The sequence below is a fragment of the Lactuca serriola genome, chromosome 5, assembly GCF_051521515.1.
Source record: "Lactuca serriola cultivar US96UC23 chromosome 5, Lser_US96UC23_V15, whole genome shotgun sequence".
Lineage (NCBI taxonomy): Eukaryota > Viridiplantae > Streptophyta > Magnoliopsida > Asterales > Asteraceae > Lactuca > Lactuca serriola.
Genome location: NC_136412.1, coordinates 93,383,265 through 93,394,037, shown reverse-complemented (window position 1 = coordinate 93,394,037; position 10,773 = coordinate 93,383,265). Strand labels below are relative to the sequence as shown.

Sequence of the window (10,773 nt, the reverse complement as noted above, 5' to 3'; positions counted from 1 at the left end):
CGAGTAATTCTAAACATAGTTTACTTTATTTCTAGTAAAAAAAACTATCTGTTAGAACCCAATACTCATAATTATATAATATTATTTACTTTTAAAATTTACAAAACACGATTTCAAAACGTATATGTTACAAAAAAAATAAGATCTTCCTATATTTTGGATTGGAAAAGATGATAGAAAGGAAAGAGAAAAAGTGATATGAAATTAAAAGTTATAAAAAAAAAACGTTATAAACTTATCGGGGTAACCCTAATGTTACAAAGCGATATATAGCAACGAGCTTACTTCAATTTCCAAAACACATTTATTCATTATTTACCAACACATAACATATGCTGTGTTTTTATGATAATAGATATGAAGTAGTCGATATAATACAAAAGAATAATAACACATAATTAATTAAGATTCCAAACCCAAAACATTAAACCTATTGTGCATCGCCACATGTTCTTTGTAAATCCCAAACCCTCACTTCTCATATACCAAAGCAGACCATGAACATGCACACACAACGTTTTTTTTTTTCCTCTTATTCGTGATTTACATTTTAGCATCCCAACACCTGAAAAAATTAAAATATTTGTTAAAAAAAAAACAGAAAACAGCAATATAAGAAGTAGGTGAAATGTGAAAATAAACCTCTAAAATACATCCAAAGCATTATCCAACATGGCACCATCTTCCCATTGAATATCTTTTGCTGTTGAATCTTTCCCAATCAACTCAAGTGGTGAATCCAGCTCTGGTGGGCTCTGCATGGAAATGTTTCATGGATTAATAATAATAATAATAATAATAATAATTAATAAAAAATGAATGAAAGTAAAGTAGATTAGAAATTAGATAGGATACCATGCATCGGATTAAAGGCCAATTAATTCCACGGAAAAATGCATGTTCTTTTATAGCATTGGAACCACCGATTGATCCTAAACGGCTTCCAGGGTCTCTGTTCAATAATCCATGAATCAGCTGTCTTGCTGCAAGGCTCACCTAAAAAAAAAATTAAAAAATTAAAAGGTTAGGTTAATTTGGTCTTTTTGACTAGTTAGAAATTTTGCATATATATAGTTTGACTCTTACGGGAATGCTACTTGGAAATGTAAGGTCTTTATGCAAGATGTTTGCAAATGTCTTCTGCCTATTCTTTCCTCTAAATGGTGTACGACCATACAACATCTCATATAATAAAATACCTGAAATAATAAAAAATTAGTTAAAAGTATTGAAATAATGAAATGGGTAAAAAAGGTAATTCAAAGAATGCATGAAAATTAATAAGCTTGCTTACCCACTGCCCACCAATCAATAGCACTGGAGTGGCCAGCTCCTGTTATGATTTCCTGAAATAATTTTAAAGGGTAAAAATAAATTCCATGAATAAGTGAAATTACGTAAATGCCCTTTGAGTACTTTTTCATACCGGAGCAATGTATTCTTCTGTGCCAACGAATGAATTAGATTGTGTAGAAGGTTCTGCAACAAATGTAGGTGGTGGTTGGCTTCTAGATCTTCTTCTTTTAAGCTGAGGGTGTTTTATAACCTGCAAAATTAAAATTAACATAAGACAAAAATAAATAAATAAATAAAGAATCTTGTAAGAATATAAGTTAAAAAATTTTAGATAGAAGAGGGACATATTACATACTTGGGGTTTACATTGAGTTCTGAATGATAAATCAAAGTCACTCAATACAACATGTCCATCTGTTTGAAGTAATATATTCTCTGGTTTCAAGTCCCTATAGATGATACCTGCAAAAAAAAAAAAAAAAATTGAATAAAAGATGTAAGGGGTAAAATGGGAATATAACAAATTAACAACTGAATGAGATTGGATGAAGAGATACCTAAACAATGGAGATACTCTAACCCAATTACAACCTCAGCTGCATAGAATCTGCAGATACAAATTGAAAATGAGGGGTAGGGGTAAAACGGGAATAAACATGCATACAAGATACAACAACATTAAACCACAGATGAAATGTATAAGAGGGCAGGTTTTTTCATCGTACATTTAGGATAATAGTATTTTTGAATCTTTAGCATCTATTTCCTATTAAACAGAAAATGAAGGGTAGAAAGGTCTTTTAAAAAATGTGAATAGGAAGTACCTTGCAGACTCTTCTTTGAATAATTTCAAAGGCTGTTTGTCAAGCAGAGCAAATAATTCCCCTCCAGGGCAAAAGTCTGTTATCAAACAGACATGTGTTGCAGTCTGAGAAGATGTAACATGTTAGTATATAATTATAGATTATAATAATTAAACCTAATTATAAAATTAAAATAATTACTACCAATTATTTAAAACATTAAATTGAAACCTCAAAAGATGTGTAGAGTGTTGGGAGGAAAGGGTGATCCAGTAGCCCGATTATTTCCCTTTCAATGCAAGCTCGATGAACCTACAATTTATTTACATTAAAAAAAAAAAAAATCAAGTTTCAAAAACTATACAAATTTTAAATCATAATAAAAAAAAATAGAATATTGTTTTTTACAAACATTAAACATACCTTGTTTCTGTTCATCATTACTGCTTTATCCATTGCTTTCATGGCAAAAAGTTCACCAGTATTTTTCAGTTCAACCAAATGAACACTACAATAAAGCATTTCAGTTATGAATAGTGAGAACCTTTAGAAAATATAAACCCTAACTCTATTTTTTTTCCTTTTTGATTAAATTGTAAAAAAATTGATTATAATAGAAATTGGAAAAGTCAATGAACATATTAAGACAATATACCTTCCAGTATCTCCACTTCCCAAAGGTCTGATAGGTTTAAAATGATCAAGTCCAATTATTTCACCATTTGCAGTGATCTACAAAACAATAAAAAAAAAAAGGTAAAAAAAAAATTGTTGCATCTAAAAAAATAATAATAATAAAAGTTACCTTTTGTATAGCTTTCCATGAAGAATTGTACTTTTTGTGGGGCCTAGGAAAGACAGGTTGAGAGTGGATAGCCCACAAGTCCTCTGGCCTCTGAAATTGGATATAACAAAATTATTCATCAGCCAAAAATAAGTAAAAACATATACTAAAGTTAATAAAAAAAAAGGTTAATTTCATTAATCTCATAAAAAATATTATATTTTGTGTTTTTTCCAGATTAAACATAAAAAAAAAAATCTGAAAAAGACTTTGTATTTTTTCATTTTTTCCAATCTGACTCTTTTTTTTCCAAAAAAAGAAAAAATCTCTTATAAAGTTCCAATATTTTGGGTCATTTTACGGTTTCATTTCAACTTTTATTTTTTGAACAGAAATGTCTCGTTTATTTTATATTTTGCCCAAATTAACAAAAAAGTCTTTATTTTATTTCAACAAATTATCGTATAAATTTAGATAATCGGGACTTTTCTGTTCAGAAGATAAATGTTGGGATTAAACCGTAAAATGACCCAAAATATTAGCACTTTATCAAAGATTTCCCAATAAAAATTGTAAAATGTGAGGGTTTTTTCGAAAAAACTAAAAAGGTTGAGGGTTTTTTCGCAAAAAAAAAAAGACAAAGTTAAGGGTTTATTGGAAAAAATGAAAAAATACAAGGTTATTTTTAGGTAAAAAATAAAGTTGATGTTTAATTTGGAAAAAACACAAAATAGAAGGTCTTTTATGAAATTAACCCAAAAAAAGATGACATGGTAAATTGATAAATATTTTATCATTTTGATATGTAATATTTTAACGTGTCATTTTTAATATTATAATGTATTTATTATTTACAAGTAGAATACTAAGGAAAGACGAGTACCTTACCAAGTTGGCATCAGGAAGTTCTCTAACAGCTTCATCAACATTTTCTGCAGTAGCTTTGACCTGGTCAAAGACAAGAATTTTAAACATTTTAAGATATTTGAAAAAAAAAAGGCTAATATATTATATATATTAAAAGAGAACAATAAAAAAATATACCAACTTAGCACTTTGTTTCTCTGTGGTGTCTGAAAGCCGATTTCTTAATGGTTCCACATTACCACTTCCATCTAATTGGACTCCAATAAAATATTGAAGTTCTCCCTGAATTTTTAAAAGGAAGAATTAAAATTGGCTCAAATTACATAATGCAACCATATATTTAATAAAATTTTCTACTTTACCTTTTGGTCACGCATAGGTTGCAAGTGAAATAAATTCCAAAATTTCTTCCCTGATTAGTTCAAACAAACAAAATAAATCCATCAACATAAACCCAATCATTAGAGTAAATTACATTTTTGTAGCTGAATATAGCTGATTTTTGCAATTTGGTCCCAAAAATACAATCATCTTACTTGAAACATAGACCATAAATGTTATATAAACCACAAATAAGGACACAAATTGCAAGCGAAACTTTTTGGGACCAAAGTAGAAAAGATCAGCTATACTAAGGGACCAAATGTGTAAATTTTTCTTGAAATTATAGCTCACCACTCTTTGTATAGTTAATCAACTGAACAGTAATTTCCCTTTGTTCTCTGATAGCAGCTCGTATTTTATCAACAGTTCCTTGATCAGTTTCAGGTCCTTGTAGAAACCTGCAATTTCTTCCTAAAATTTCCTCACGTGTAAACTCTGTCAACTCAAGGAAGCTATCTGATGCGAAAATCTGCGTATCAAGTAGGAGATTTAGGGTTCCATTTTATGATCTGAAACAAAAAGGATGTTTAATCATGTTCTTACGATGGGGTTATCAGGAAGCCTAGGATCTGTGATCACAAAATTCTTTTCAATACGTTCAAGTGTAGTTGCTAAATCTATCCCCTGACGCATATCTCTCATTCTTTCCATACGACCCCAGCTATCAGTTCGTGATAAATCTTTAGTCATTAACTCTTCAGGCTCGATAGTTGGTTGAAACTCATGAGTCGAAGATCTTCCTTTGAATCTGTGTAGGTTATTCATCGATTTTGACATTAATTTAGGGTTTAAATAAATCAAATCAACTTCAGAAAATAGATATAAACTCACCCCATTAGGGAACTGCGTATTGATTTCCTGGATTTGGATGCACTCAAAGAGCTTGTAGGGGTTGAATCACCTTTAGGATCAAAGAGAGGTGTTTCTCTTCCAGGTGTATTCATGTTTATGTTCAATTTTTCTAATGATGGTGAAATTGGGGATTCCACGATCTTCTCCACGATTTCTGTTTTGCTTGACTGATTGTTAGTTCGTGGACGCTCAACTGTCTGTACAACCTCCACAATATCACCCAGAGCTGTTTCCTTCTGACGAGCTGTCCATGGCGAAAATTAAAGCTTCAAAAAAACACTTTCATTCATAATAGCAAAAACAACAGATCGATCTACGAACCATCATAGCGAATTAACGACGTTGGCAGTCCGTTTGGGCGTAATTCCTTCTCATTCACACCTTCAGTGTACTTGCTGACTTCTACTTGCATTCTGTGCAATTCACAGTAACAATATGATCATAAATACGAAAGTATAACCTAATAAAGTAGTACAGTTCGACGGAATGCGAAATTTTCCTAATATTATTACGATTGAAGTAGATCAGAAGATCAATTACCCGATGAATTTGATGGTTTTTCCGTTTTCATCTTTGATCGGAGTGACAGTGAGTAGATTCCAAAAAGGAGTGCCATCTTTTTTGTAGTTGTAGAGCCTGCCGCAGTAGCTAGTTCCGGTTTTGACTGCATGTCGTATTTTATCCACCTCCTTCTGATCCGTCTCCTTCCCCTGTAGAAACCGGCTGAGCCAACAAACACCAATTTCAGAGAGCTTCTTAACTTTCTAACATGGCGTCTGTTGTGTTTTGTGTAAATCGGAATTGAGATGCTAATATGAATGTGATACACTGATAGAATCACTGTAACGGCATACCGGTGCACCAGGATCTCCGACGGAGCTTGGTGCACCACCGTCCCACTCCGGTTGTTTCATTTTGAATCGAATCGATCGACTGAATTTTGTACATTTGAACGTTACATATTTCTTATGCCAAAAAATGTAGTTAAAATATATTTAAATAAATTAAATAATATTATAATTCCAAAACGTTATATATGATAAAAAAAATATAGACTAATTTAATTTGAGTAGTAAAACTTTTTGTTTGACATATAAATGATATTTGATATAACAAAACTAAATAAATAGTCCACAAACATAACATAATTCTATCACATATTCATGTTAAAAGAAAATGAAAATACTTACTAGTTTACAAACTTGTATATAAACTAACTGTGAAACTTATATAATACATGAGTTGATTTTAAAAAAATAAACATAAAAGTTAAATTATTTGAGAATTTTTAATTTATAAAAAAATAAAAAAATAATGAATTAATATAATTGAAATGTTTTTTATCTTTTAAATTTAAATAAATAAACAAAAGAAAACTAATCAACTTTAATTTAATTTGTGAATTTTGAAATTAAAAGGTAAGTTCATTAATGATTGATATTCATTTATTACTACATTTATTGTAATTATTATATTAAAATATTATGTTGAATTTAATAAAACAGAAAAACTCATAAAACAATATGTGGAAAAAAATTAATTCAAAATAACCATAAAATAACATTTGACAAATTAAATGAGAATGCAACATATGACAAAAAAAAAAAAAACTTTTCATTTATTAAAATAGATTTGGATAATTGTATATTTTTAGCATTTTTACATTTGAAGTTAATATATACTAATACTTTGGGTTAACTAAAGACAACCTTTGAAAGTTTGACATGTAAAGGATATTAGACAAAAATCTAAACATCCCTATACTAATAAAAGAGTAGCTCTTTTGCTATGTGTCATCATATTAGACATTTTAATTAATATGTTGCCACTTGTTAATTTATTAATTTTCCATTTTAAATTTATTAGATCTCCTCATTAATGTGATTCTATTTTAAATTTTAAATTTTAAATTATTGTTTACATTAACTCACAAATAAAAATATCTAATATATATTAAAAATTAATTTTATATATTTATTTGAATCAATGATTATAATTTCACATAACTAATAAAAATATCTCTTAAATTAATAATTTATTTAAAATAACTTATTAATAATTTTGAGTTTTTAATATAAATGCTGAAGATGTAATTAATACTTATTATATCTTCAGCATGTAATATGCATTAATTACTTTCTTAAAATAACTAAAATGATTGGTCCAAAATGAATCATACGAGCACACAATAGATAGTGAAAACAAAATAACCTAACCCATTAGACAAAAATCTAAACATTAGATAATTTATCCTTAAATGTCCAAACAACACGCGATTCTATCACATGTTAACGTGTAATCATGTTTATGTGTTTGATTGAAAGTTGAAAAAATTTGTCTTATTGTCTGATCTATTTTTATAATTAAATTATTATTTTTAATAATTATTTACATAGTAGCTTATTGTCTAACTAAAAAAGAAAATAGTTTAGTGACAAAAAGAATAAAATCATAAAAATACATTTTATTTTTTCTAGATAACTCGTCGCATCTTATTTATTAAAAAAAAAATAAAAGAACACAGTAATTTAATCATCAGAAAAATGGTTAAATGATTATACAGTATTTATAAAACTACAAGTATTTTTATTTTCAAATTCTAACATAGTATATAATTAGATGTCAATATAAAACGCAAGGCATAGCGTATTAGCATTACCAGTTTCTACCAATGACCTCTTTTGAAGAATAACCAGTCATCGTAAAGAAGCCGCTGCTAGCATACATAATCGGACAATCCGGCTTAGTGGCGTCGGAGACGACGAACGTCTGTTGAAGCGTCGCCAGAGCATCCTTCAACTCCTGCGAGACTCGCGGTTGATGATTCAAATCGTCGGAATTCCTCCACGACGACGACGAGCTCCGCTTGTTTCTCTCCTCATCTCCGATCAATCCTGCAACCGCCGTCGCTCCCGGCCATTGCGCCGTCCGTTCGGCGATGTGATCGGCATCGTATTCATCTTGATCAGGTGGAGTGATTCTAGCTGTTGGAGGTTTGTTTTGATTTGAATCTCTGTCGAATGCCATCCATTTGTTTGTTGACTCTGGTTTACTACTATTTTTTGTGCTCGATTCAGCATCTGAACTTTCCATTAATCACTGATTTTTAGGGTTTTTATGATCCCTTCCACCTAAATGTAAAAAACAATAGAAGAATTCAAGTCAAGTCATTTTATTTTTTTATTTAATTAAAAATTATTATTTATTTTAAAATTAAAATCATGTTAATTACTAGAATAACTATTAGGGTTGTTGATAAAACTATTTTGTGTGGTCATTTTCAAACCTAATATTAGAAAAATATATAATGTAATTTTAACACAAAAATCTTTTCCAAGAAATCAGATATACATTTTTTTTTCCCGAAAAGACTGACTTTAACTTTTTTTTTTTCTTCTTTTTTTTGCTTTTATCTAATTTACAAATTTTCGGTCCATAAAAAGTTAACTTTTTCTTGGAAATAATTTATGTTTACTTTTTACTATATTTGCTCACTTTTCGGTATGAAAAGGTGATACCACGTAAAAAAACAAAAAAACAGTTCTGTCTTTTGGTTTAAATTATAAATAAACTAGGTTGAAATTGAATTATCAAAAATGTTCAATCAATCTGACTCGAATAGTCAAATATTAAATCAACAAAAATCGGTAATTTTTAAGCATGTGTTAATGATAATACCTTTTGTCGTCTTTTATTAATAATTCTAACCAAATTGTCAATTTAATACTCTAACCATATTCTAAATGAAACAGTTTCACATATCGTAATACGTTTCATTATAATCTAATTTCTTTAAATTTTATTGGTTATGAATAAACAACTAAAGCACACCCCAAAATAATCAAATTGTCTTTGAATTTCATGGATCAAAAAATTGTCATCACGTATTCAGAATTTTCCGAATTGTAGACGAATAAGCTATAAAGTCAAAACAGTCGAAGCTGTAATGACTTGTAACTTACGTCTGAATACTTGTAAATGGAGAAGAGTAGATAAATAAACATTAAAGGAAATGAAGAGAGTACCTGTGGGAAAGGATATAATTGGAAATGATGCAGCAAATGGACGGAAGCAAGTGGAGTTTATGTGTGTGTTTTTGTGAGGGAAAAATGAAAATTTGGAGAGGAGAGATATGGAGAGATAATTTGTTGGTTGAAAAGATAATGTTTAGCCACGTGTCATGATAATAGCCAATAGTGGGATAATTTGGTACGGCTCATACTGTGACCACGCGTCTCCCTTCAAATAATTCCCCTTCATGGTCACATTATTTCATATCATGATATACAAAAGAACAAGATTGGGATTTAATGTTTTGTTATGTCTTGTTACCTTATCTTGTTTTTTTATAAAGTATAACATATGCTATGTTATGTTATGTTGTGTTTTATAGATGGAACAATGGAGATAAGAAAATGAGTAAAGAAGGTTATTATTAGTAAAATAAGGTTTTTGTGATGTTTTATGGGATGAGATGATATCAAGGTTTTGTATGGTGATTATGGTGATTATATGATATGAAGCATTTTTCATGTACATAATCTCACATGATTTAATTTGGTGATAGTCTATTATTTAAAAAAAAAGTATGTTATATTATGCAATGTCATTTGAAATGAAATATACATTTTTATATAAGTGTAACGTTCCGAAAAGAGTATAAAATGGGAATTTGTTTGTGTTAGAAGGTAAATCATCACAAGAATGGTGTAGTATAATATAACAAAAAGTATGAGTTTATCGATAAACACAAGTTTACACATACATGTAAGTTGCAATCAAGCTATGGGGTTCAATGTGACATCCTACATCGTGTATCAAATCATGTAAGTGAAATACCCTATTATAAGCATACATTTCAATCAGCATAAACTCATGACATTATTTATAATGATGTCCAACAAAACAGAAGCATAAATAACCCTTAAGAGCATCAAACATAACTCGATTGTTATAAAAGTTAGACAAAACTGTTAAAATTAATTGTATGTTTTATATTTATTGTATAGTGTAGGGGTCTCTCTCTAAATATTATATTTATATATTGCAATGGAATATACAGAATCTTAACGAGTATTTTTTCACACTTCAAACATGGTATCGAGCCTACTCTTTTTTCGGCGGCCGTAAGAATCATGTCTCAGCCTCCTTTCTATCGGCGCTCTCTTCCCGGTCTACGATGTTTTTTCGGTGTTGCCTTCCTTGTCGACGACCACTTTGTCTACTGTCACTTGTTGGTGTCCTCCTTACCTGCTACCGGAATTTTTTCTGTAGCCCCACTCGTCGCTGCAATTATTAATTGGTGCTACCTACCTCCACTTTTGATCTATGCGCTTCGCTGCTCCCTTGGTGTTCACTTAGTCTAATACCAAGGCTACAATCCTTCTACATGCGATTAGTATTCCGATCTTTGTTTTGTCTTTTATTTCATACGTTTTTTCTATTTTCGGGCTTATATCAACTCCTGTTGGTTCCTCGAGTTCCTTACCGGTATCTCATCAGTTAGTTGACGCTGATACAAATGTTAACAACAATTTAGTTTTAAATACACAGTTGATGGTTCAAAATACGAATTGTGGCATAGCATCTTTCTTGACATTTGTAAGGATGCAAAGGTGAGCAGCCACATCAATGCCAAATCTAAACCCTCTAGTGATGATGATGAAGATTGGGAGTCTATAGACTCACTTGTCAAGTTGTGGTTTTATTCTACCGTGGACCCAAATTTATTACAGATTATCTCTAGAGACAACTATGTAGCAAAGGATCTATGGGACAATCATAATG

The 10,773-nt window shown here is 30.0% G+C and overlaps 1 protein-coding gene across 2 annotated transcripts; it reads right to left on the bottom strand.

Annotated features, from left to right (window-relative positions):
* Positions 1–290: 290 nt before the first annotated feature.
* On the bottom strand, positions 291–9,168 carry PHOT2 (phototropin 2). 2 transcript variants are annotated; one of them, XM_079000671.1, is made up of 23 exons: positions 9,012–9,168; positions 7,646–8,117; positions 5,527–5,709; positions 5,308–5,399; positions 4,966–5,230; positions 4,678–4,882; positions 4,426–4,603; positions 4,113–4,162; positions 3,928–4,032; positions 3,772–3,831; positions 2,905–2,994; positions 2,755–2,831; positions 2,523–2,607; positions 2,331–2,411; positions 2,121–2,224; positions 1,854–1,903; positions 1,652–1,758; positions 1,427–1,546; positions 1,295–1,346; positions 1,087–1,199; positions 856–996; positions 643–755; positions 291–565 (listed from the first exon to the last, which is right to left on the bottom strand). In XM_079000671.1, exons 2-22 carry the CDS (start codon positions 8,077–8,079, stop codon positions 645–647), a joined length of 2,703 nt encoding a protein of 900 aa, XP_078856797.1. In that variant the 5' UTR covers positions 8,080–8,117; positions 9,012–9,168; the 3' UTR covers positions 291–565; positions 643–644. The 2 variants fall into 2 exon arrangements, with proteins under 2 accessions (XP_078856797.1, XP_078856796.1); XM_079000670.1 differs by having other exon boundaries at positions 1,427–1,758.
* Between the last annotated feature and the right edge of the window lie 1,605 nt (positions 9,169–10,773).